A 26,383-nucleotide genomic window follows, 5' to 3' on the forward strand; every position below is an offset into this window, starting at 1 on the left:
TTGTCTCCAATAACGACGTATCCGATCAAACTGCTCAGATTAGCAGACGTCCAAATATTCGTACCAATTATAATCTAATAAACTCCATGCATGTGCTCTCTCCTGCAGCAACTTTTTTTTTTCAAAGAACGTGCTGCACGCGTATTTTGATTAAGTGGAAATTGAAGTTTGTTACAACCCGTCTGATGAATGAACATTATAAACCCGAGAATGCCGACAGATTCAACATCTGCCCATTCACGATGTTATTTTGTGATTCATGAATGTAATTGGGTCGAATGTTTCAATAATACCAATATCCAATGCATCTCTTTTCTGTATATGGAAAAAGAGCTTACCATATAGTAATAAACAGTTGTGCTAAAGAAAGGTTCCCCTAAATTTCATAATCAAATTTATAAAAACCATCACTACTACAGATCTGACATTTACTGCCGGCTTCATCACTGTCGGTTTTTAAGAAACCGATAGTGATAGTACCTCCCGACACATCACTGCTGATTTTTTGACGACACGCATAGGACCAATCAGCACTGATATTGGGTCATCACTATTAGTTTGTAGCTAAAACCAATACTGATAATATCATTGTCGGTTCTAGCCAAGAACCGACACTGATATTGGATCACCACCATTGGTTTTTGGTGATATGGTATAAGAAAACTTCCATAACTTTCTCATATGATGTTTGATGAGGATAAACTTTATATCAAAGTTGTAATTATTCGACGAGATCTATAATTTTGTAGTTCAAACTTTTTTATTCGAGATTGTTTAGATGTCCAAATACACAACATAAAAATTGATAGAGTTATTACCCAAGGTGTCCATATGCTCCATAGTCATAAGTGAGTGTGCATGTACTTATACAGAATGGTAAAGAGGGCTCTTATACGATCATCGATTCGAGAAAACCATACAAATATGAAAGAAAGGGTATTTTATCCTTACCAACTGGATCTTATTGTGCACCAAAACAAAAGTTATAGATATTAAAAAGTTATGCAACTTTGTGGTTTACAAGTTTTTTATTTGAAGTTGTTATGATGTCACTCTATTCGATTCACAAGATTTCGTAGAAGTTAATACCAACTAAAGGAATATGTTGCATAGTCATAAGTGGGTATGTAGTAGTGTTTGAGAATCTCACATGCAGAAGCAACCAAAACAAAAGTTACAGATCTCGAAAAGTTATGCAACTTTATAGTTGACAATATTTTTATTTGAAACCATTTATCTAACATAAATTACATTTGATTTTTCAAATTTAAATTTAGATTTTTTTTCAAATGACGTCGGATGGATAAACACCCAAAATAAAAGTTATGTATACCTCGAAAAGTTGTGCAACTTTGCAGTTGATAACTTTTAGTTTGAAATCATTTATCCAATGAACATTACGGTTGAATTTTCTCACATTTAGAATTCATATATTCTTAATGACCTCTGATGGAGAAATGACCAAAACCAAAGTTCCACCTTTTACTTGGAAAGTTTGTAACATAATGTGGAATTCTTGACACCCTCATATTAAGATCCTGTGATCGAAGTAGGCCACAAGGTTGTGTTATATGCACTAGCAGATCCAGGAAGACGGAGGAGCCCAGGTGAGGCAACTGTGATCTACTAGTACTGTACGTGCGTGGCTACAGGCCTCATATAACCATCCTCAGCTAATGGGTCGTCTACTAGGCTCTAGGGATTAACAGGATAGAAGCCCTGGCTACGGCCCAGGGGTTGCCAGGCCTTGGGTCTGTGCCCCTGGTGTTTTGGATGCTATCTCAGGAATGTATGGTCATTGTGGCAAGCTATATGTTTATCTTACAAGTTACAAAATATATTTATCGATACTTTTTTAAATGATCAATAGCATGATTTCTTCCGCCAGTGGTATCTGCAAAGCTATATTATTCAATTCACGAAGTTCTACATTACAGACAATATATTTTACAATGAATTTAGTTACATAAATCTTGTGTGTTGGCAATTAATTCTAGCTATTTTTTATGGCCACCTTTATAGACGCTTGACTTATTTGTACAATCCTAATGGACTATCGTTATATAAAGGGTATGGAATATAGTGAGTTAGCATGGAATTTCTCATTTGACGGTCATAAAGGCTACATATATATATGTGACACAATATTTGACCAGGTGACATGTCAAAATGATGAACCGACCCCAGATGATCCAGTCTGCCGTTTACAACCTACCATATCATTAATCTGAATCTACAAAAACTTTCCAAGATTCTACCCCGGTCCTTTCCAGTCTACCTAAAAGGTAATGAACTTGTCAAAATGATCTTTACAGTAAACAACAGCCATGCATCTTGACATGCGTGTCCTGCATCTATCTAACTATTGCCAATAGATTTTTCTTTTTACTTGAAACAAAGTCATCTGGAGTCACTTTACTGCACATCCAACCTGACTAAATGAAGAATTCGAGTAGAATAAACAATACCTACATGTTGATATACGACACAAGGTGTCTCGATTGTGTCTGTTGTCGTATACATACACATATATACGACTACAGACACGATCCAGACACCTTGTGTTGTACGGCATCTACAATGTCATAGGGAGAACAAAATGCTTTGTTGGTTGGTAGAGGTTGGTAATGAGACATCTATATGAGACAAAGAGGATCTGGAAGTCATCTAAAGTCTTTGCCAGTTGCATTGTTGGTGACGAGAAGCATTGGGCCTTGTTTAGTTCACCCCAAAAATTAAAAAGTTTTCAAAATTTTCTGTCACATCGAATCTTTCGACACATGCATGAAGCATTAAATATAGATGAAAATAAAAACTAATTGCACAGTTTAATTGTAAATCGCGAGACGAATCTTTTGATCCTAGTTAGTTCATGATTGGACAATATTTGTCACAAAGAAACGAAAGTGCTACAGAAGCGAAATCCAAAATCTTTTCACATCTAAACAAGGCCCAAGTATACCTAGAATGAAGAATACAGACATGTTTTTCACCAATAGTGTTTGTTTCAATCTCACTGACTACACATCGATGTATCGTTTAAGCGGACAAATGGCCGACAGATATGTATTCTTTACTACTACTGTCTAGCCTATTATGGAGCTAATTAAGTTGACAAAAAAATCTTTTTTGACATCCAAAAAGTAATCACGCACATAACAATGATTTTGACGGTTTGACCCGCGTGCTGCATCACCTTCTGACTTGTCCATATATATTGTTGTTTATTAGTATTAATTACACTGCTTTCTGCAGACGCCATTGGCTTCAGATTGTTGTATATATATATATCCAGAGTTCGACACCGTGATGATGTTGACCTGCTCAGTTGACACCTAAACATAAAGAATTATTTGCTAGTCCAATGAACGGTTCATCTCGTTTCCATTTCTCTATTTTTTTCACCGTTCAGTTAATTTCTCTCATTTACTGCAATGAAATTTATCACTGGAATAGTAGTTGACGACGAAAGATCATATACCTTCTAATTTCCTATCCCATAACTGTTTCGTAATTACAAAAGTTTGTAAAAATTTCAGTTCTTGAATCAAAGAAAGACATTGTTTAAATGAACCAAGAGAATTTACGCCGTCCCATGTCAACCAGCCTTATCTGGATCAGCTTATAATTTACTATTATTCACGTATGCATGAATGGTCAACTGGCAACACCTGGTCTTTGCATCCACCGTCTCGGTAATTATCTCCATGATTTTGTTTTTCATTTTCGCCCTGAATAGATGCACAGTGCTGCATGAATGGCACAGTAATAACAAACTAAAGCGCCGTGGTGAGCACGGTTTCCGTCCATGTCAAGTTGACATTTCTTTTAAAGAAAACTCTACACCTTAGGCATGACAAACATATTTTTTAAAACTTTTACATCCAAAACGGGTAAAAGACAGTTGTAAAATGACTTCCCACAGATTGCGCCGCAAAGTTTGTCACGGTCGTGATGAAGGTTCCACCGGAAAAGCTAGCACAAATACTTGTGAAGACCATGTTTTGAAGAAATTTAAGTATAAGGCCGGTTTCGATCAGATAGGCTAATTTTTGTGGAAGTTTCATATGTCAGTTTCTAACACTCCTATGTGTTCGAAAGTCATGAAACTCTCTCTACTCATATAAAATTTTTATCATATCTCTTTATAAATATAGTGTTATATTAGCATATTTAATGCTCATAAAACTCTATAAAACTCCCATTTAAGACTGACCTTAGGACTAGGACTAGCTATTCGCTATGGCTAAAAATTAGTCCGATTAATTAGCTGTGTTGGCTAGTTATTTGGCTTACAAGTTACAACTAGCTGAATGATTGGCTAAAAATTTAGGCCACTTTTTAGCAAAGTTTAGCCCACTTTTTAGCCCCATGTATGAGTAGGTTAGGGCTAAAAATTCATTAGCTAACAATTGACCCTATGTATCTAAACAAACTTGTATTGGGTCTACTTTCGCAATAAAATGTCAGAACCCTTGAATGAGATTCACTCTGAAGAGTTAAGGATGCCTAAGAATACAACCATTATTACCATGAGGTCGTGCCAATTACAAATCATCCTCACAAGATGAAGCATGTAGAAGCCTGCTTCGATAAGACCAAGACGATGCATTGGATCCGCATTGATGGAGACGAAAAGACTATAGCTAGAAATACTGCATAAATCTATACAATATAATGATCCGCATTTTCGTCAGATATTATAACTATAATTCATTATATTTTGAAGATATATGCACTTGACACTTGAGAGCCATATATATATTTTAGTGTGACACTTAATGTTTGATATGATATGACGTACTTTGTTACATACATGATAGTATTTACATAGTTTTTCAGAAATGGAAGGACAGCATGTTTATGTTACATGAAAGTATTTGGAGGAGAGAATTAGTATGCTAAACATTTGTGTATTAATGTGTTACATTATTTTGTGAGAGCTAAATTGTGAGATTCATTTGTGAAAATTTATTCGTGTTACTAGTTTTAGATTTCACATGTGAAAGTGTTGTGATTAAATGGTGAGAATATATATGAAACATAAAGAAATTCAATAAAAAGAAATGAAAGGATTTAGTGCTTGCAACATAATATGTCTGCTTGGTAAATGATCAATATAGGCGGGAGACATAATAAGTTTGCCTCTGTAAATCTTTTCTATATATATTAATCATTTCCTGGCCCCAAATTTTCCAAGTTCTCTCTGCACATCTTCATTCTTCACCGCGAAGGGCAGCCCAATTTTTTGGCACTGCCGCTGGACTTTGGAGCCAGTTAGATGGCTAAATCTAGGGAATGAATTAGTATGACTAGAAAGGTAAAAATATTATTGTGTTGACAAAATACAAGTCTTGCGTTGGAACTAGTTGGATGGCCAAAATTATCTTGCATTGGTTGTTCTGTTGTTAAATCTTATTGGCTTCAGAGTTTCATGGTCAAAAACAAACTCGAGCAATCTTATAAGTACTTTGATAATAATATGCAAGGGTGATTCACGGGACAAGGCAGTGATTGGTGGCGCCGCAAAGCGTCCGTTAAGATTGATTACAAAGCCACGTTAATTAAGCTGACCTCCGAAATCAACTGTGATTGCGCAGGTAAGTAGGTAACTACGTAGTAGTTTCATCTTGACCGGATCAGGTTGCTATTTATTTTATTTAGTCGTATAGATCATGCTACTTCCTGAGGACGCTACCATGTCTGCGCTGCTATATATTCAGCTCCAACATACATCCTGCCACAACATATCTACACACACCACACATAGAAGTAGCTAGACTGCTCACACGCTACGTAGAAGTAGACGTGCAGAGCATCTTAAACAAAACTATACAAAGCTTCAAACATTGTTGTCCCCCATGGCAGCAGCAGCAGCAGCAGCCATCGCCGTAGTTGCCGCCACCATCATCCTCTCCGCCGCTACTACCATAACGCCGGCGGCCGCGGCGGCTGTCGAGCACACGTTCGTGGTACGAGCATGAGATCCACCACGTACTTCGATCTCTTGTTAGCTTAGGTCTTGTTTAGATGCGATTTTTTTATTTCGTTACTGTAGCACTTTCGTTTGTTTGTGACAGGTAAACTGTGTAATTAGTTTTTATTTTTGTCTATATTTAATGCTTCATGCATGTGCCGCAACATTGGGAAATTTTGAAAACTTTTAAGTTTTTGGGGTGAACTAAACATATATATTACTGATCAATATTTGGGCATGCATGCACGCATGCACTCGTGGAATAATTGATGATGAGCAGGTGAGCCAGGTGAACATGACGCACATGTGCAACGAGATTCCGGTCACTGTGGTGAACGGGCAGCTGCCGGGGCCAACGATAGAGGTCACTGAGGGAGACTCGGTGATCGTGCACGTTGTCAACAAGTCGCCCTACAATATGACAATCCATTGGTAGATATATTTTCTTTTTTTAATTTATTCCTCTAATAATCTTATTATTCCTAGGCTATATAACAAAACAGCAGTACAGTTATTTTAAATACTTCCATCATAACTTAACGTGTATATATTCATAGATATTCAAACTTTGCTAGTCCATCGTACGTACATATATGTATATTTGAGCCCGTTTTCGTTCATCCACAGGCATGGAGTGTATCAGATGCGAAACTGTTGGAACGACGGGGTGCCAATGGTCACCCAACGCCCCATCCCTCCCAACGGCAACTTCACCTACCGGTTCGACGTCGCCGGGCAGGAAGGCACCCTTTGGTGGCACGCCCACGACGCCTTCCTCCGGGGAACCATCTATGGCGCTCTCATCATCCGGCCCCGGCAAGGCGGCGCCGCCGCCTATCCGTTTCCCAAGCCTCACAAGGAGGTCCCCATTCTCATAGGTACATGAATAGTTAATATCAGCAAGCATATATATATATATGCATTTGATGATCTTCACAAGATATATATGTATGTGAGCACATGTATTTAGCAGAGTTTTTGAACTGAGCTGCTGTGATGATGTGTGCATGGCAGGGGAATGGTGGGAGAAGGACCTTGCAGCGGTGGACAGGAATTTTTCCAAAGGTCTATATGACGAATTCTCCAGTGGGTCCACAATCAACGGCAAGCTTGGAGATCTCTTCAACTGCTCCGGTATGGTAGTCAACTCTCTTACTCTTAGGCCATTTCCAAGACTCTCTTGTACATTAGAAACAGTGTAGACAAGTTCTATTCTATAAAACTCATTTCATCCTATCAAATATTTATCATATCTCTTCATCTATATTATGATATGTCACTATGTCAGAATATTTAAATAGCCATAAAATTTATATGAAACACCCACTGAGACCGGCCTTACCTATCCCTTTTCATTCAGGATGTAAATGTTTGGTTAAAATTTTATTTCATTTATGTTGAGAGTAGATATTTGAAAATGATATGAACAAATTTGTGTAAATAAAGCATGCACACTTCATCTATTAAAATGTTTGTTTACCAACATTTTAATTAGTATGAAATATTATTAGTCAAAGTCTCATTTTGTATACGATGTTGTTGTCTAAAAGTCTAAACACATCATTTATTTTGTAACTCAACGAGTATACTAGACACTGAAAAGGTGTATGAACAAATTACTTACTGAAAAGGTGCCGAATTGCATGCAGGTGTGTTTGAAGATGGCTACGTGCTGGACGTGGAGCCCGGCAAGACATACCTGCTTCGAATAATCAACGCCGCGCTCTTCTCCGAGTACTTCCTCAAGATCGCCGGGCACAAGTTCACGGTGGTCGCCGCCGACGCCAACTACCTCACGCCCTACACCACGGACGTCATCGTGATCGCGCCCGGCGAGACGATGGACGCCCTGGTCGTCGCCGACGCGGCCCCCGGCAGGTACTACATCGCCGCCCAGCCTATCCAGGCGCCTCCGCCGGACACGCAGACGCCGGAGTTCGCCACCCGGGGGACCTTGCAGTACAACACCGGCGGCGCCACGAACTCGAGCCGTGACGACAACGTCGTGGCTCTGGCACCTGAGATGCCTGACGAGCACGACACCATCAAGTCCTTCTACTTCCACGGCAACCTGACGGGCCTCCGCCACCGGCGGCAGCGCGCGCGTGTGCCGGCGAGCGCCGACGAGCGGCTCTACGTCACGCTCGGGCTGGGCTCCATCTGCCGGCACGGCCGCAAGACGTGCAAGAGAGGGGACGAGCCGGAGAGCAACCTGGTGATCGCGAACATGAACAACGTCTCCTTCCACGACGCGACGGCGACGCCGATCCTCGAGGCGCACTACTACCACCGCCGCCGCGACGACGACAACGGCGGCGAGGGCACGGCGGCGGTGCTCCCCGACCATCCGCCGAGCGCGTTCAACTTCACCGACACGGCGCTGATCCCGTTCGGCCCCGAGGAGATGCGGCTGGAGCCGACGAACAGGGGTACGGTGGTGCGGCGGTTCAGGCACGGCGCCGTGGTGGACGTCGTGTTCCAGAGCACCGCCATGCTGCAGAGCGACTCCAACCCGATGCATCTCCATGGACACGACATGTTCGTGCTCGCGCAGGGGATCGGCAACTACGACGCGGCAAGGGACGAGGCCAAGTTCAACCTGGTGAACCCGGCGAGGAAGAACACTGTCCTCGTCCCAAATCTTGGCTGGGCGGCCATAAGATTTGTCGCCGATAATCCAGGTTCGTACGTGTTTTTTTTTTCGTGTGCGTCCGTTCTATCACTGGTTCAAAATTTGTGGCATTTAGCGTGACATCGACATATAGTCTAAAAAAATGATACTTTGACCAATTATATATATTCATTATTTAGATGTTTATAAAGAAACCACTAAAATGTTATAACGTAATTTATGGTTTTCTTTAAATATATATACTCCCTCCAACGTCCCAAAAAGAATATAAATCTCGCTTTCAAGGAGTCAAACATTTTTAAGTTTAACCAATTGTATAAAAAATATTAATATTTATGACTTAAGAACATTAATTTGACTTCTCGAAAACAAGATTTATATTCTTTTTCCGGAAAAATGGAATGTGGTCCTAATTTTTTTAATTGGACAAAAAAGTTGAACTCCAAGGATATGATGTTTAATTCATGGTTTGCTTTGTTTGGTATATACAGGGGCATGGTTCATACATTGCCATTTTGAGTTCCATTTGGCGATGGGCATGGCTGCAGTGTTCATTGTAGAGGATGGACCAACGCCAAATACATCCCTCCCTCCACCACCACCGGGTTTCATGGAAGGAAGTCCATGACAATAATCTCCTGTTCCAAGTTATTTCTACCTCATCCAAAAAAAAAAGAACTGCGAACTCTCAAGAGACATGGAGTCAGCGTCTATCTAGAAGATAATCTTCTACTGTTAGTAGTTTCTGAATAAACCAATTAATTTATGAATTAATGATGTATGTATTCTTAGAGACAAATAAACGTATGTGTCATTTTCATGTAGCTTGCTCAAATATTCATTATGGTGCTTGATTGCATGTGTAAGCATCTTTGTCTGTGTGGGGGTATAAAACCCCTATACCCTTACGGCTAGACTTGGGCCAGGAAGCTTGGCCCATTACGAGACGAGTTTAAGGCTTGATCCGACAGCTTGGAGTCTTGCGCAAGGAAACAAGACGTGGAGATCAAGCAAGATTCTAGTCGGTTAGGATAGGAATTGATATCGAACTATCTATGGCAATTGTAACCGACTAGGATTAGTTTCCAGATCTGTAACCCTGCCCTCCGGACTATATAAGGAGAGGCAAGGGACCCCCCTAGATCATCATATTCTCTCAACACAAATCAATACAACCAGACGCAGGACGTAGGTATTACGCCAACTCGACGGCCGAACCTGGATAAAAAGCTTGTCTGTGTCTTGCGTCACCATCGAGTCCGTAGTTTGCGCACCGTCTACCGATAAACTACTACCGTGGGTATACCCTAAGGTAGACTGCCGACCAGCTTTCGTCGACAGTCTGTGATGTGTTCATACATAAGAAAAGAAATACATACATATTTGCTACAATGTTATCTGAAATAACTCTACTTTATAACACCAACTGTGACGGTACAAATGGTGTCTTGCAAACATGCCCGACGCCACGAGAATACACAAACTCACTTGCAGCTACGCCGCTAGCTTCTATGCTTAAACAAATATACTCATAATGACCTCAACAATGTTTACCCTCAATAGTTAGGCAGTCTCAGTCGGGGTTTCACCAGGATGTCATGCACATTTATTAGAGCGCCATATCAGCAAAATTGCACTTTTTGCATTAAACGAAGAGGAGAGAGAAGGAAGTAGTTTCACCATGGTAAAATCCTACTGGCGTTGTTTTCCACGCGGTGAAACGGGATGAAATCCCCACTGAGGGCTAAATCGTTTCACCATTTTGCATGTGATCCAATTATTTTGCAGTAATTAAATGTTTTGCCCAGCCTAAGAAACGTCAAGGTGAAACTCATGCATTGTGGAGGTTGTTTCATTATTCGTTTCATTGATGCCCTGTCTAGCGGATTTATTTTGGAAACAGTGCATTGAAACGGGTCACTGAGACTGGCCTTAGTAGGCAGGCACACCACTGCAGCTAGCAGTATTATCTCCATCCAATGTGGGCAGTTCTAACCCCTCCACACCTCTGCTACTTTTTCATACCAATAAACACTTTTGTCACCATGTGAATTAGATAAAAAACTTCCATATAGATCTAATATATAGGGAGCAATTTCTCTTCCCACATATTAGGTTTTCCTCATGTTACATTAGGGAACAGGCCAAGTAGTATTGCTCAAGCTGAAATTTTTTTTCGAATGCGTGCATTAGCATTGCTTCATTAAGTAGTAGGAAGTTTTACACACTCCAAGGACAGTCGTGGTGAGGCACTATTCACATCTTTTTTAATGGGAAATATAGATTTCCATTACTCAGAATAAGCTGAATCTTCAGCAATTACAGACTGAATAGAAGCCGGTATATATGGAGACCAACTGTGGTTCTTCATCCAGATGACAGACACTACCAAGACTAGCCAACTCGTGAGCTACCCTATTACAAGAACGGGGTCGTTGTTGGACTTGCCATGAAATAAAGTTCCAATCTAGGAGACTTCGAAATTCTTTGACAAGGTTGCAAACATCACTAAGCACATACTCCTCCGAGTAGACAGCTTGCACCACAGCGAGAGCATCCATTTCGACGACAATGTGGCCAACACCAGCTTGAGTACCTTGGATACAGGCGATGAGCTCCCCCTACAACGCATTCATCAGCATTTGTACCCTCCCACGGTGAACGCTGATCACATCACCTGACGAGTCCTGGAGGATGCAGCCCTACCCGCCATTACCCGAAGCCTCGGCATAGGCTGCATCACAATTGACTTTCACAGAATCTCCTGACGACTTCTCCCATCTTGGAGCCCTACCGATCCTCCCCTCACCAGGGTGGGGTGTTTGTCGGCACCACTCTGTGGCCGTGGCTTTGATGCAATGTGCTAGGCTTAGAGGATGTCTTCCTTTTTTCCCCTTCTCGGATTCTATTGCGTTCAGTCCAACACCACCAGAGCGCAATGCTGCACAATGATTTCTTCTCCTCCTTCATAGCCATGATTGTTTCAGTAACCTCCCTTGCCGAGGCTTTTGTGGCCAATAGCTGTCTCTCCTGACTAAGGACTAAATGCTCCCAGACATACACCATGGACCTGCACTTGAAGAACAAATGGGCTTCATCCTCGTCCAGCCTATTGCAGACAATACATCGAGTATCTAGAACCATGCCTCTTCTTTTTAAGTTCATGCGGAGGGGGTGACTGTTATGACAGAACGCCACATGAAGTGTTTCACTTTTTTTTGCACACTAAACCTTCCAAATTTTGCTCCACACCAGACTCTGGGGTCTGGGCAGGATCAGGATTAGAGGAACATATAACACAAGTCACCACTTATGGTGGAAAAGTAAGGTTGTACTGACTAAGTAAATAACTGAGATGGCGCGACAAGAAGGGGTGGATCGTAGGTCCTGCAACTAAATAACTGATGATGACTCAAGCTGCATTTTAAAGATATTTATAATTTCTTTGTTTTTTTAGTTTGTTTTTTCTTTTGTACAATACTAATTTTCTTACGTCCTTGCCGTTAGATTAATTGGGCTTAGCCCATAACTAGTCTAGCAATTAATTAAATAATTTTAAAGGCCCTTTATTAGTGCTATGTGGGAGTGACATGGGAAACCACGATGAATGAGCTCAACTTAAATAAGAAGACAGTGTGCTCCTATTGAGCAGTTGAGAATGAGACTTTTTTTCTTTTTGAAAGTGAGTTGAGAATGAGACATAAGGAGCCACATGCATGCGCGCCACGGTGCCATATATGCCAAGCTGAGCGCATGGCCTTTGCCTTGGCTGGACGTGAGATGATGTGATGGGGCAGCTTTTGGTGTGCTCAGCACTGAGTATTATATCTGCTATAGATCTGTTCTATCTTGTTCGATAGCAGATCAGCATATGCAGTGGATTGCTCCATGTTTCCTTTACCTCATCGTGTATGTAATGTCTTTTTTTTTCTGATTTAAAGCATTGCAGTAAAATAACCAAACTATTCAACACTGGCTCCCATTTTTATGTCGACCGGGACATGTGTGCTATCTCTTTATATTATGTTTGGTCGGATATATATCTATTAAAAATGGTTGGTAAGATAAAAAAGAATGTTTGATGCCGGACCCATTCGTTTCGCTGCAGGGCTGCATACATGTGGGTGCCTCTCTCTGCCCAAGGACCCTTGTTCAGACGCCCCGTGTGACCCCTGTGGAAAGAATGATGTGCAGCATCGATCTGGTGCGTCCGGACATCACAAAAATGTTTTGGCATTTGGCAGATGTGACATCGCATGAAGTTGTGGCAATACAACAAGGTAACAAAGATAATTGTCACGATTGATTCGACACGATAATAAACAGATTCGAAGGGAACAAAAACCAAAGGACCTCACGAACTATATAGCTAGCTGGTAAACGAAAACCAACACCAACAGTGCTAGCATGCATGCATGCATGCATGCATATGACTACTAGCTCTTTATTCGGTAAACACTAAAACACTGACGACGAGCAAGAGCAAGCATACGTAGCCAATCGAGCGGCGACATTTATTTATTTCTTCTCCGACGAAGCTCGATCGAGAGAAGCAAACTCGACTTGGCATGGCATGCCGGTTGCAGCAGATCGACGGCGGCGTCCCATCGACGGATGCCATCAGAAGACCTCACCCAGGAACGCCGCAGCCGGCGCCGGCGAGCAGCGGCGCTTACAGAAGTTTGTGATCATGTCCGCGCAGTAGTAGGCGCGGACGGGGCCGGTTCCATCGTCGTCGCCGGCGGCGGTGAGCGTGTTGGTGACGCACTTGTTGCACTTGGGGTGGCACCCGTGCGGCGAAATGTCATTGCACCGGCACTTCGGCGGGATCATCCTGTTGCAAATACCGCAGTTGTCGCAGCACGGCCATGACGAGCCTGGTGTGCCAACGCATGTTTTAGTCAAAATGTCTAGTAGTGTGCATAACTGCATATGCATATGCATCCTAACAAGCTAGTGATGTGTATAAATCCTGATGAAAATTAAACTAATAAACGGTAAAAGGATTCTGATTATTCGTCACCTTCGCCGAGCGGCAGAGCTGCGAGGACGCCGAGAAGAGCCAGAGTGACGACGACGAGTATCACCTGAGACCTCATCTTTGTTTCTCCTCGCAAGAACGGGCCACAGTGTGCTATTTTTTTTCCTTCGTGTACTGGGTACTGACGATGGCTATGTAAGAGGCTAGAGGGGGCTTCTTATAGAAGGGGAGGGAAGGCTTACAGCGTCACAGATGCCGGCAAAGTTAAATCTGCCCTTCAGAGCACATGCCCTACAGCGGCCGTTGGATGAACATCTCGTGAGGAGTCCAGACTTCACTAGTACTCATTATTTATTTTTTTTGAGGAAACAGGAGGAGCTGTGGCTCCTACTGAAAATGAATTAAAGGAACAAAGGTTACAGACACAAGTTTGTAAAAGAAAAAACAATGAAAAGACCAAGATCTCTATTGGAACTTCTGCTCAGGTCTGATCTGCTCAGCTCAGAAAATTAGGGAACAAAAAAAAGATACTGTTGGGTGAGACTATTTACACAAGCATGGAGAGACAAAATGAGTTCAATTGGATTTCATTTTAGATCCAGGGGTATTTATAGATGTCCTGACCTTCGTTAATCCGTATACAAAGTCTAAAATATATACCCTTAGTGAATTTCCTACAATTCACGTCACATTTTGGGGCACACTAGTCATTACATTTTCGATTCAACATTCTACATCTTCTACTTCTCAAAAAAAAACATTCTACATCTTCTAAATGATCTCTGGTAGAATAATTATCAATAGACAAGCCATATTGTCAACACTTGCCTTCGACTTCGCTCATGACAGCGAAGTGGATCAACTAGCTTCATCATCCTTTAATCTTTGTCTTTGGTTTCCGGCAAAGTGAACCAAATGACTTCACCTCCTTCTTCTCTCTGGGTATGAAGTCCTCTTCTCTTTCATTATGCGAAGACGATATTCCTGATGAGAGGTGAGTACTTACAGAGAATTCATTAGTTTCAAAAACAAAGCGTCGGGGACTGCGTTTGTCGGAAGTCAAATCCCCAACAAATACCGCCAATGTTTTTTTTTTGTCGAATATGCACGAGAGTGCATATCATTGTATTAGAAGAGAAGAGTTTGGAACTTACATGAGTGCCGTCAATATGGAGCGTACTTTCTCAGGTTCTAGTTTTCCATCACCACTGTAAAGGAATTTTTCACCGGCGGTAGTTTTCAACCACCAGAGTGAGGGATGTAAAGTGATGATCATGGTTATCTTCACTAACCACTCATACAAATCAATAAAAAAAACAGAGCGAAGACATAGGAATGTTTTTTTTTTCTGCATCGGACCGTACACTACCGAATAATCCCACATGGCCATGCCTTTCTAGGATTGAAACCCAGAACCTCATCACCCGCTCACGTGAGCCTCCTTACCATCATCAGAATATAATATACACAACTAACAATACACAATTACTCCTTTTGAACCATCAGCGATCTAGTGAACATTTTTCTTTGTACTAATACTTGTCTTTAGCTACTGTGCCGATTCCATCATCACTATTTACGAGGAGAAATAAGGAGAAGGTCACGGGTAATCACATGCGCTATATATATATATATATATATATATATATATATATATATATATATATATATATATATATATATATATTTAAAAGAGGATTAACCTCTGCTTTTTAGAAAGCAAATCGGAACGATACAAAGCCTGTAGACAGGTTCAACATGCGCTATATATATCTTATATTATTTATTTTGTCGTGCTTTGTCGGATCAGCGTGTTTCACGGTGAATCATTATTCTTCGCTGGCGAAGTGGGAACGCATGTCATTGGCATCATTCTTCGCCACGCGCAGCAGCAACATCATCCCTACTGCAGAGTGCAGACGATATATATACACACAACACGTGCATATGCACGTGCGTGCACGTGCTTTCTCTGCAGCAACATCTAGTGGAGACGATACAGTACACAACACGTGCTTGCCGACGCTCTTGCTCGGTGCGTGCGCGCTAGGAAACAAGGCGACGCGCGCTGCTGCAGCTTTAGGTACGACGCTCGAGTCTTTCCATGGACCTTGCAGTCCGCTTCTCCTATCTAGATTTATCTTAACAATAATGCAATGCAGCATTTACATGCTCAGCATTGCTTGTGTTGCTACACTTCTCTCAACTGTGTTCACACTTCTCCTCACTGTTTCACACATCTCGATACATATTTAACGGTATAAATAAGCAATGCCCAGCATGTAGACCTAAAAAACTGCCTTCTTATCTTAAAGGCTCATTTAGTTTGTAGAGTTCCAGTTTTCTCCGGTCTAGATTCTAAGCCAATAGACTAATTTAGATTCTACGAGTTTTTGTTTTCTCGTAGATGCATCGGCCGGTAGTAATACCCTGTATAGAGGTGATGAAGGGTTGAGATGGCGGACTAGAGAGAGATGAATAGTCCTTTCTAAAAATTAAATGCACCGGCTAACTAAGAATATATGTTCTCAAGCATCTTATAAAAGATCCTAATTAGGCAACAAAGGTGCCAGCTATCTAGAGCTTACCTAAACAATTCTAGCTACCAAGATCACACAAACCCATGTAACTAGTACATCAAGCCACGGAGGAGCTCTATTACACAAACTAGTATGCAAAAACAAAAAACCTAAGCTCACTAGCAATTCTCAATAACAAGGCTACTCAAGCAAAATTAGAGAGAGCAAATTACTTAGCTATACAAACTAAGTAATGTGACTAACAAGGCTACTCACGCTAATTAATCGTGCAAGAGAGCAACCAATTTACTACCAAAGCAAACTAGCTACACAAGAGAGCTACAACTTCTAGACTACACAAGATAAAAGTTAACTAGCTAGCTACACAAGCTAACTAATTACAACAGAGCAACTACACAAGCGCAATATATACGAAAGTAAATACAGGCTTGTGTATGCGAAATGCAAACCAATAGAAAGAACAATGTTGACACGGTGATTTTTCTCTAGAGGTTTACATGTTTGTGTTGACCCCTCACTTAGTGATTCGGTGGCTAATTAGCATCACCCACCAAGCCCACACATTGGGCACCACAAGAATATACCCAAAAGTGAGTAGCTCAATAATGACACACGCTCAACTAGAGTTGCTCTTCATGGCTCTCGTAGGGTGAGCACAATACCCCTCACAATCACTTCTCCGGAGCACCGAACAACCTTCCTTGCGTGCTTCGACGGAGACCACCACCATGTCATCTAGGAGGTGGCAACCTCCAAGAGGAACAAGCACCATTGGTTTGCAACTCGATCACCTAGTGCCACTCCATGCAATCTCATGATGCAATCACACTAGAATCACATTCACACTCAATCATATGATCACTATCAAGCATATGTGGGTTAGAGACTTCTCAAACCAAGCACACAAAATGGCAGCACATCCACAAGGTGCTCAACCTCAACCAAGCCTAAGCTCTGCCTCTACTTATAGCCCCCAAGCCAAATAGAGCCATTGGAGTCTTGGAGCAGCTTCCTGTGGGTCACCGAATAGCAACATGTAGCCATCGAACAAGGGGTGGCAGTGCCCCAATGATCGAATTGCAATGGCAAATTTGAACTAGCCATTGGGAAACTTGGCACTAGACAAGGGGGCGGTGCTCCTGACCATGTTCCCCACTCTAAAAAAAGTGGTAGTATGCCATGGTCACCAACAGTCTGGAGATGTTAACTTGCTCAAAATTGATTTCCACCACTTCAAGATTGTTGGGCATTTCATTAGCTTTTTGAAGAGTCCTAGATCATCGAAATCGGAGTTTCAAGCTAAAAGTTATGCCCAAAATACGTGGTGAAAATGGAGCCATCTGGATTTTGCAAGTGTGTAATACAATTTCTTCGCGCACGCTTAACTATTGAGTGGTGAAAGAAGGAGGTACTTCTATCGACATAGGTGGACTAGTTTTTTTGTATCTTTGACGATGGAAAGCTTCTTGTTTTGCCAGAATGATGCGGCGGTGTTGGTGACTGAGCACTTTTTGGAGGTTTTGGTTTTGTTTTTTTGGAGGTTTCATTTGCTGTAGGAGAAGTTGATGCTCAATAGCTGAAAGTTGATCATAAATTTTGGCTTGCATTTCCTCCAACACCTAAGATCGGCTGCTAGATAAGATATTTTTGATGAAAAGATCTGTGGCTGGATTTATGCTAACTTTGAGTGACAACCTGATGGAAGTCTTGCTCAAGGAGTCACCAATTATCAAACCTGAATGGTTTCCTTGTCCTAGAAGGGGATGATTCAGGGACCACCAATAGGCGCATGGTCACTCTTCATCGTCGGCAAGTGGTACACCATGGTTGTCGGGAAAGTTGTACACCAATCTGCATTAGCAAGACATCTATCCAATCTTTGCTAACCCCACTTATGAAAGATTGGATAGATGTAGTGTATATTTGTCCACGTGTAAGCTGGTCCATTACAACCTAGATCAAACGGACCACAATCTTTTATCATACAACAAAATTCAGAGATTCATTTAACATTAGTATGTCTAGGACCCGTCTTCTCATTTGCATTCATAATGTTGTTAAAGGTCTCATAAATAATATAGGCAAGTTCATATATGTTACAACAAAATTTCGAACATGAGCCCATACGCTAGCAGTTCTTTGGTGATGAAGATCACCATACACACAAGCTAAACCAAGCTTCTTAGTTAAGAAGAACAAGTGACTACTCGTATCGACAACATCTACTTCTACTTAATTTGTGCCCGCACAGGAAGCCAGAGAGACCACCCGATTGTCCTTGCGCTGGAACAATGTGAGATCGGTTAATGTTGAAGCAATATATATAATTGACTAAATCAGTTGGAGTAAACTTTGGAATTTATGGTTCCAGAGATAAAGATTATCTACGCTTTCTGGTGCCAAAGCCTGTTGTAGTAGTTCGTGAGTAGGTTGGCTGTATACATGCGTCAGTAAGCTGGAGATGTTGAGAAGAGGAACAGGTGAGCCATCGTGAATGATATGATTTGCCTTTTCTTTGACCAGTCAAATCTGAATGGGTGACAAAGGCCGTGCGGTCAGCGTTTAGTCTGCTGCTCGGGCCGGGCGAAGCCGTGTTGGACTGAGCCCCCTCCTGTAGCTTGTTTTGTAGAGCATGCAACGTGCAATCAACATTAAATCAGGTGGGAACAGGGGGGGCTTCACGGTCAACGTACGTGTGTGGCCAAAACGAGAGGAAAGCAAAATGGAATGGTCAATATTCAACTGTGAAGGGGGGGGAGTAAGAAAAAAAAATGGGACAACAAAATGGTTTGACAGTGTGTGTTCAGCAAAAGCTTAGAGTTGTCCAACAATGGTCGATATTCATATATCGCCCCAATGCAATATGCATGCATCACATTTAGAGCAAAAGCAGGCGATGGATTAGACATCATTGCTATCATTGTTATATCCTGTGAAATTTTTGCAATTTGGCCCTTTTTTGAAACTTTTTTTGCAAAAAGACCCCTGGCGAAACAATTTTCAAAAATAGACCGTTTTTCGGCGTTATGTGACCGCACGCCCAGGATTCGCGTCTCGGCGTTTTGTCAGTTCACGCCTAGGTTATGCCACATCATCGACGACCTTGGTCGTCCAAAACACGGGGATGGGACCTCGGCGTCATCTCAATTGACGCCGAGCCGCGGATGTCGGCGTTAGCACTTGGCACGCCGAGGTCGGGGGCGCGGGGTGCACGGCCCATTTTGGCCTTGCGGCCCAAACAGCTCGGCGTGCTGCCATTTAGCGCCGAGCCACTGACCTCGGCGTTGAGTCGTGTGACGCCGAGGTCGGGGCTATACAGAGCCGCGCGCGGCCTTCTTCCTCCTCCCTCCATTCAGTCTTTCCTCTTCCCACCTCTCTCTCTCTCCTTACCCCGCCGCCCCCTCAAACCCTAGCCATTAGGGAGTGGCTAGGGGCCCAAATCAGCCCCTTCAAGTTGGTCCCGAGGTAATACTCCTTCCCCTCTTCCATTCTATCCGTGTAGATTTTGCTGCATTGCTTGTTTTCGTTGGAAATCCTAGGATGAAGGTGGTGGTTGTTCATTTGGTCATTGTGTTAGGGTTTGTATGAGTTTGATTGAAATGTACATGCTTTGGTGTTGTGGAGAACGTTAATTAGTATGTTGTTATGTTCAAACCTTAATAGGTATTGCTTTTATCATTGTGTTAGGGTTTCTTAGTTATTGTTATTTGTTTTTAATGAAGTAGATATTTATATGATGATATATATATGTATGATAATATTTCGATGTGTGATGGTTGTAGATGGATAAATTAGTGAGGTTGCATCATGGAGGCCGTGTTGTTAGGACAAGAGATGATAGTGTCAAATTTGAGAAAATGAGTGAGCAATTGTTGATTTTTGGTGAATCGCCCACATTGGCCCAATTGTTAGAGGAAGTGAAATTAAAGTTAGGTTGGAATGATGTGGATTTTGTTCAGATTCAAGGCGTGATAGATGTTGGGTCGGCAAATGGTCCACGTATCAAGCGTTTGTTGCCAATATCAAGTGACTTAGAATGGACTCATTACAAGGCGGTTGTTTTGGCCTCTGAAGTCCGTTCTTTGGATTTAGTTGTTAGCAAGGAGTCATCTGTAAGAGTAGAATGCCGACCGTCCCCCGCTCGCGTAGATGTCGGTCCTTCTTTGGAAGAAGAAATAATTGTCACACAACCATGGTATGGTGATAGCCAAGTGGTAGTATCACAGGAGCATGATGAATATGGTGGTGCTGAAGGGCTAGGTTTTCCCGAGCATGGTGTTGGATGGGCTGAGGACGATAGATATGCTGAAGACAATACAATGGAGCATAGAGATGTACAGGGCAACACTGACAATGAGGACAATGATGACTCATATGTAATAGGTGACTCAGAAAATGGTTTAGATGACGCTAGTGGTGATGATTCCATTGATGATGACCTTAGTGATGAGGATGATCTTAGTGCTGAAGAAGAATTTGGCGATGCTCGGGCCACCAATCGATTAGATATCGAAGTAGATGGAGATGATGAGATATTTGAGGATGTGGCGGATGTTGACTCCGATGACGATCGCCCCGTTCGTCGTCTCACTGAAAGGGAAATAGAGATTTTGAGGACGGTGTTGCCTGATAGAGAGCCTTCAATTGGTGATTTCGAGGACCTTAGCCATGGTCATAGGGCTTTTGCTGATGGTGGGCTAAACGAGAGCAGCATCCCTGATGTTAGTGTTTGTCCCATCATACGCAAGGGTTTATTGTTTGCCACAATGGATGAGTTGAAATCATGGTTGCAAGAGTACTCAATTCTCCACCACCGTCCATTTCGGGTGATCAATTCATATAAGGAGAAGAGGTACATCGTGGCTTGTGAGGAACAATTGTGTCAATGGAGAGTATGTGCTAGGAAAACAAGGGCAGGCAAATGGAAGATTACCTCAGTTAATCAACCACATACTTGTGCTAGTGCTGACGCAGAAGACACTCATTTGCAGCTCAACTCTAGGTTCATTGCAAGGCAATTGTCCCCTATTGTGAAGCATATGCCAACCATAACGGTGTCCGCGTTGGTTGAGACAATCTTCCAACTATACAACTACTACGTGAAGTATGGAAAAGCATGGAGAGCAAAGCAGCGTGCATTGGAAATAATATTTGGTAATTGGGAAGAAGCGTATGAGCGCCTACCGGTAATGTTGAACGCAATGAAAGCGGCAAATCCCGGGACGCACTTTGAGTACGTGCCTAAGGAAGGTGAATCAAGGAACGGCCGGGAGGTGTTTGGTAGGGCTTTCTGGGTTTTCGGTCAGAGCATTGAAGCATTCAAGCATTGTAGGCCCGTTGTATCAATTGATGGCACATTTCTTACAGGGAAGTTCGAGGGCACAATGCTTATATGTATTGGGACAGATGCCGAAGACCAGCTTGTGCCGTTAGCCTTTGCCATTGTTCGGAAGGAGGACACCGATAGTTGGTGCTGGTTCCTTAGACTCGTTAGACAAGTTGTAATCGGCCCTGGACGTGATGTTTGTGTGATATCCGACAGACATGCTAGGATTCTGAATGCTGTAGAGGAGGTGATGCCTGGTTATGGGCAAATACATCATCGTTGGTGTACAAGACACCTTGCTCAGAATCTTATACGACGTGACCACACAAAAGACAACTTCAAGTTATTCGAGGAGGTTTGTAGGCAGCAAGAGGTTAAGCTATTCAATGCGAAGCTAGAAGCTCTTAAGTTAGCTACAAATGATGATGGTAGACAGTTTTTGAGTGACTTGATGCCTTCAAAGGAGAAATGGACCTTAGCATACGACACATGTGGTTCGAGATGGGGTTTCATGACAAGTAACATGGCAGAGATGTTTAATAGTCTTCTTAGAGGTTGTCGTGGGCTGCCTGTTACCGCTATTGCCTCATTCACTTTCTACAAGCTCAACTCTTGGTTCGTTGCGCGGAAGAAACATGCTAGATCCCTATGGTTGCAAGGGAAAACTTGGCCACTTCTAGCCACCGAGCAACTAGCTTTCTCTAAGAGAAAATCAAAGCGACAGAAGGGTTCATGTTTTGATCCAATAAGACATGGCTATGAGATTCTTGAGGGAGGAGGAACCAACATTGGTGGAGAGGATCGAGGCGCTCGAAAACATAAGGTCATAATCAATGAAAATAGATGCACCTGTGGGAAACCAAGAATATACCAGAGGCCTTGCTCTCATATGATCACAGCTTGTCGTCTTAGGCGTGTCGACGCTGAGATTCCTCCCCGTATGGCCGTGGAGTTCTCATTGACAAATCTAAGAAGTACATGGCACCCTCAATTTGAGCTATTTCTAGACGAGAGCCAATGGCCCACTTATGATGGACCCAAGTACGTGGCTGATTTAGGGTTACTATGGAAGAGTAGAGGCCCGAGGAGACGGAAGCGGTTTAAGATGGACATGGACCGAGCTACCAAAGGTCGGTCCACTAGTAGCAAGGTTGGCACTCATTTTGTAGAAGACACCCAAAAATCTCGTTGCTCTAAGTGCCACAAGCCGGGTCATAATAGAAGGAAATGTCCACAATTGATAAGAGAGGAGGTACTTTTACGTAGTTTTTATATGTGTTATAATTTCCACAATTGTTAAAATTTCACTACTTTTACATGTGTTATACAATTGTTTAGGTTTCCTTTTTTTAATTTACATAATATGTCTTATTTATGTAATGTTACTTTCATACTAACTTTTTGTTCTCACTTATGTTACAGTATGGATCGAACCCTGCTTGACCCGAGGTTCGATGAGAAACATCGAGCTCGGAGGATCGAGGATGGAGAGGTACCCTTCTTTTACCACTTGTATTACTTGTATTACTTATTACTTGTTTTCATCCATTTTTCTTTTGAATAACTTTCGTTTGTTTCTCTTTGTTGTTTTCATTGCAGGTGCTCCACTGTTTGAGACCCATGACCCACGAGGCTGCTACAAGCATGGTGTACGACGAGAGGTACACGCCCCTATTGAAGAGGGCCAACCTTGCTGCAGTCGCTCGAGTGTGCCGTCGCGGTACTCCACCTTTCAACCCAGCGGCGTTGACAGCTTTGATCGATAGGTGGCGTCCTGAGACACACACCTTCCACCTTCCTTGTGGAGAGATGACCGTCACTCTAGAGGACACAGCCCTGATCCTTGGAGTGAGAATCAGAGGTTTTCCAGTGACCGGAGACACTGAGTCCGAAGGGTGGGAGAACCGAGTGCATAACTTCTTGGGACGTGCACTACCAGAGCTTGAGGCAGGGAAGAAGAGAAGGAGCAGCGGGGTACCACTGAGGTGGCTTCGAGAGTAGTGGCATCAGTGTCCACCAGACGCTGATGAAGCCACAGTGAACTACTACTGCAGAGCATATGTTCTTCACATGTTCGGTACGGTTCTCTTCCCGGATGGCACTGGAGACACGGCTTCCTGGATGTACATCCCGTGTTTGTAAAATTGGGATGACGCTGGGAATAGAAGCTGGGGCTCAGCCATCTTGGCTTTCTTGTACCGCCAGCTGTGCGAGGCTTGTCAGAGGGCTGGAGGTACACATTCTACTATGTCTGGGTGCATGACACTTCTACAGGTACATAATTTGAGTCTTTCCTTTCACTTGCAAGGCATTAATTTCATGATAGACCTATGATACTCAGTTCTTCTTCCTTTTGAATGCAGATTTGGATGTGGGAGAGGCTTCCTGTTGGAAGACCACATAGGATGCAACAGCCACCTGCTTGGTTCCCGGAAGGGGACACAATCGTTGCTCCTACGGTGGCTCACCTCTACGAGCGTACGAGCGGGGTGTACCACGTCTCCCATCACGCTTACATTAGCTACACCAATGAGATGGACACCCTTCAACCACAACACGTAAGTCTACCAGCAATTTATTTGACTTGTAGCAATCTATATGGACATAGTACTCAACGCAATCGTTGTTTTCAGGTTGAGTGGAGACCGTACAGGAGGGAAAGGATCCTTGGCTTGGCACTTAGCACAGTGTGCAGGGCGGATGAGGATTTGTGGACTATGAGGTGCCCCCTCATATGTTTCTACGCGGTCGAGTACCACCTCCCGCACCGTGTCGCCCGGCAATTTGGTAGGCTCCAACCTTGTCCACCGGAGGACTTCTCCACGAGTTGGCAGCTACATAGGTACCTCGCTTAAATTCTCAAAGTTGACTCTTCCATTTCGTTAATTGTAATGGTCCTTGTACTAACCATTTCCCGATTTGACAGGTTGAATCGTCAGCAACAGAAGAAGATTACGAACTGGCAGGCCGAACACCAGAGATACATTGATGAGTGGCTACGTTATGAGCAGAATAACATGAGAATTCATGCCGTGCACCGCGACAATGCGTTCAATGAGTACCTCGCGTGGCTAGGGCCAAGGACAAGGTTGTGCTTGAGGCCTGCATGGACGGAGCAAGACATCGCTGACATTGCTAGTGAAGATGAGGGCGACAACCCCTACGATGAAGCCACCAGGACAGGCCGACAAGTTGAGATTGCTCCTGTGCTGTCTAGAGCGGTTAGTCCTAATGTATTTGTATTTTGTTGACAGTTGTCTTTTGTCAAATGATTTATACTCATAGTATTTATGAGCAGGGTACCGAAATCATGAGGACAGTCGCTGAACAAGGAAGGGCATTGATGATCCCTCCAGGTGCTCCAGATGAAGCTAACGAATTACGAGCAGCCCTACAGGTAATCCAACATCGAGCTCGTATATATTTGTTCGCCCGTATATATTTGTTACCCAATTATAATATGTATTCCATGCAGCGTGCAATGCATGGCCTGCGCAAGGTAGCCGCCCGCCTTGGTTGTCGACAAACCACCGGCGTAGTGGAGCCCCAACAGTTTGGTGGAGCAGGCGGCTCTGAAGGAGCTGGCCCGTCTACCACGCATGGAGCTGGGGCTTCTATAGAAGTTGAAGAGGAACAAGGACAAGGAGAAGGCGACGGTTATGGGGTTGATGACCAAGAAGAGATTGGCATGTCACAGCTGGGTGATGCTCCACAAGGTACGCAGGGTGCCTCTACCTCTGGACGTCCACAAAGGGCGACCCGACCTGTCGAGAGGTACAATCCCGGTTCCCATGCGCTGCCAAGGGAAAGGCGTGGTGGTCGGCGTCCACGTTAGGGTAAAAACTTAAACCTTTCATCCTACATGTTTCTTCGTTGTCCCATATATGTGTGTTCCTAAGGTGCCCCCTACATCTTGTTCACAGGTCACAATATGGATGAGCGGCTTCTTTTGTCTTCAACGAGTTTGTGGATGGCTCGACAATGTCAAATGAACTATGTGCAAACTCTATGTGTGAACGCCAATTAACAATGTGTAATTAACTCATGTATGGACTATGTGTGAACGACTATGTTATGTATGAGCTACTCTAATATCCAATCAAGTATGGACTATGATTCGTGCGCTCATGTATGGAATATGTGTCGATTATTTATTTACGTATGTGCGTATATAATTTGTATTACTATGTGACTATGGTTTTCTATTAACAATTTGTATTAATTTGTCAATGGCTAAAATATTTGGCGAAAATAAATAAAATGCTGAGCCAAGACCTCGGCGTTTATTCATTTGACGCCGAGCTAGGGGGCCAAACCTGACCCTCTCTGAGCTGGATGTGCACGACACGCCGAGGTAGCCAACCTCAGCATGCATCTAGGCCACACCGAGCATGAGACCTCGGCGTTTATTCATTTGACGCCGAGGTAGGGGGCCAGGCCTAGACCTCCCTGAGTGCGCGGTGGTGGCCACGCCGAGGTTGCCAACCTCGGCGTGCAGCCAGATCACGCCGAGCCTGATGTCTTTTTTTAACTTCGCTTTACATTAATTTTTTAGTTACCTTTTCTAACATATGGAAATTGGACTCGTTTTTAGTTACTACTATTTAGTAAATTTTAATTTTACTTAAGTATTTACAAATTATAATATATACAGATTGTTTAATTAGGTTTTATTTTTTCATTTGTTTGGAGACCAAACTATTAAATTTTTATTTATAAATTAACTTATTTAATAACTTCAAATTGGACTCGTTTCCCCTCAACAAATAAAGGCTTCGGCTATAAAAATCCTACCTAATGGGGAAGGAGTTGGCGAAGTCACAAGGACATGTACCACTAATGGGAGAAGCAATCCATGGCGTCGCACAAAAGTCCTCAACATACATAGACATGTACCACTAGTTCGGACTAGCACATAAAGAATCCA

The 26,383-nt window shown here is 42.8% G+C and overlaps 2 protein-coding genes across 2 annotated transcripts; one reads left to right on the plus strand and one right to left on the minus strand.

Moving 5' to 3' along the window:
* Positions 5,749–9,433, plus strand: LOC8082108 (laccase-15). Its single transcript, XM_002449937.2, has 6 exons — positions 5,749–5,972; positions 6,258–6,409; positions 6,605–6,855; positions 6,992–7,111; positions 7,627–8,658; positions 9,101–9,433. The coding sequence occupies exons 1-6, from the start codon at positions 5,862–5,864 to the stop codon at positions 9,235–9,237; spliced, it is 1,803 nt and encodes a 600-aa protein (XP_002449982.1). The 5' UTR covers positions 5,749–5,861; the 3' UTR covers positions 9,238–9,433.
* LOC8083095 (Bowman-Birk type trypsin inhibitor) lies at positions 12,891–13,793 on the minus strand. The gene is made up of 2 exons (XM_002451220.2): positions 13,633–13,793; positions 12,891–13,486 (listed from the first exon to the last, which is right to left on the minus strand). The coding sequence occupies exons 1-2, from the start codon at positions 13,706–13,708 to the stop codon at positions 13,230–13,232; spliced, it is 333 nt and encodes a 110-aa protein (XP_002451265.1). The 5' UTR covers positions 13,709–13,793; the 3' UTR covers positions 12,891–13,229.

This window comes from Sorghum bicolor, chromosome 5, assembly GCF_000003195.3.
Source record: "Sorghum bicolor cultivar BTx623 chromosome 5, Sorghum_bicolor_NCBIv3, whole genome shotgun sequence".
Lineage (NCBI taxonomy): Eukaryota > Viridiplantae > Streptophyta > Magnoliopsida > Poales > Poaceae > Sorghum > Sorghum bicolor.

What these genes read in the sequence shown, in the direction of transcription:
- LOC8082108 (XM_002449937.2), top strand. Translation starts at nt 5,862, where the DNA reads ATGGCAGCAGCAGCAGCAGCAGCCATCGCCGTAGTTGCCGCCACCATC. An exon ending in GGAGGTCCCCATTCTCATAG is followed by an intron (nt 6,856 to 6,991) that starts GTACATGAATAG and finishes TGTGCATGGCAG; the next exon opens with GGGAATGGTGGGAGAAGGAC. An exon ending in AGATCTCTTCAACTGCTCCG is followed by an intron (nt 7,112 to 7,626) that starts GTATGGTAGTCA and finishes AATTGCATGCAG; the next exon opens with GTGTGTTTGAAGATGGCTAC.
- LOC8083095 (XM_002451220.2), bottom strand. Translation starts at nt 13,708, where the DNA reads ATGAGGTCTCAGGTGATACTCGTCGTCGTCACTCTGGCTCTTCTCGGC. An exon ending in AGCTCTGCCGCTCGGCGAAG is followed by an intron (nt 13,487 to 13,632) that starts GTGACGAATAAT and finishes TTGGCACACCAG; the next exon opens with GCTCGTCATGGCCGTGCTGC.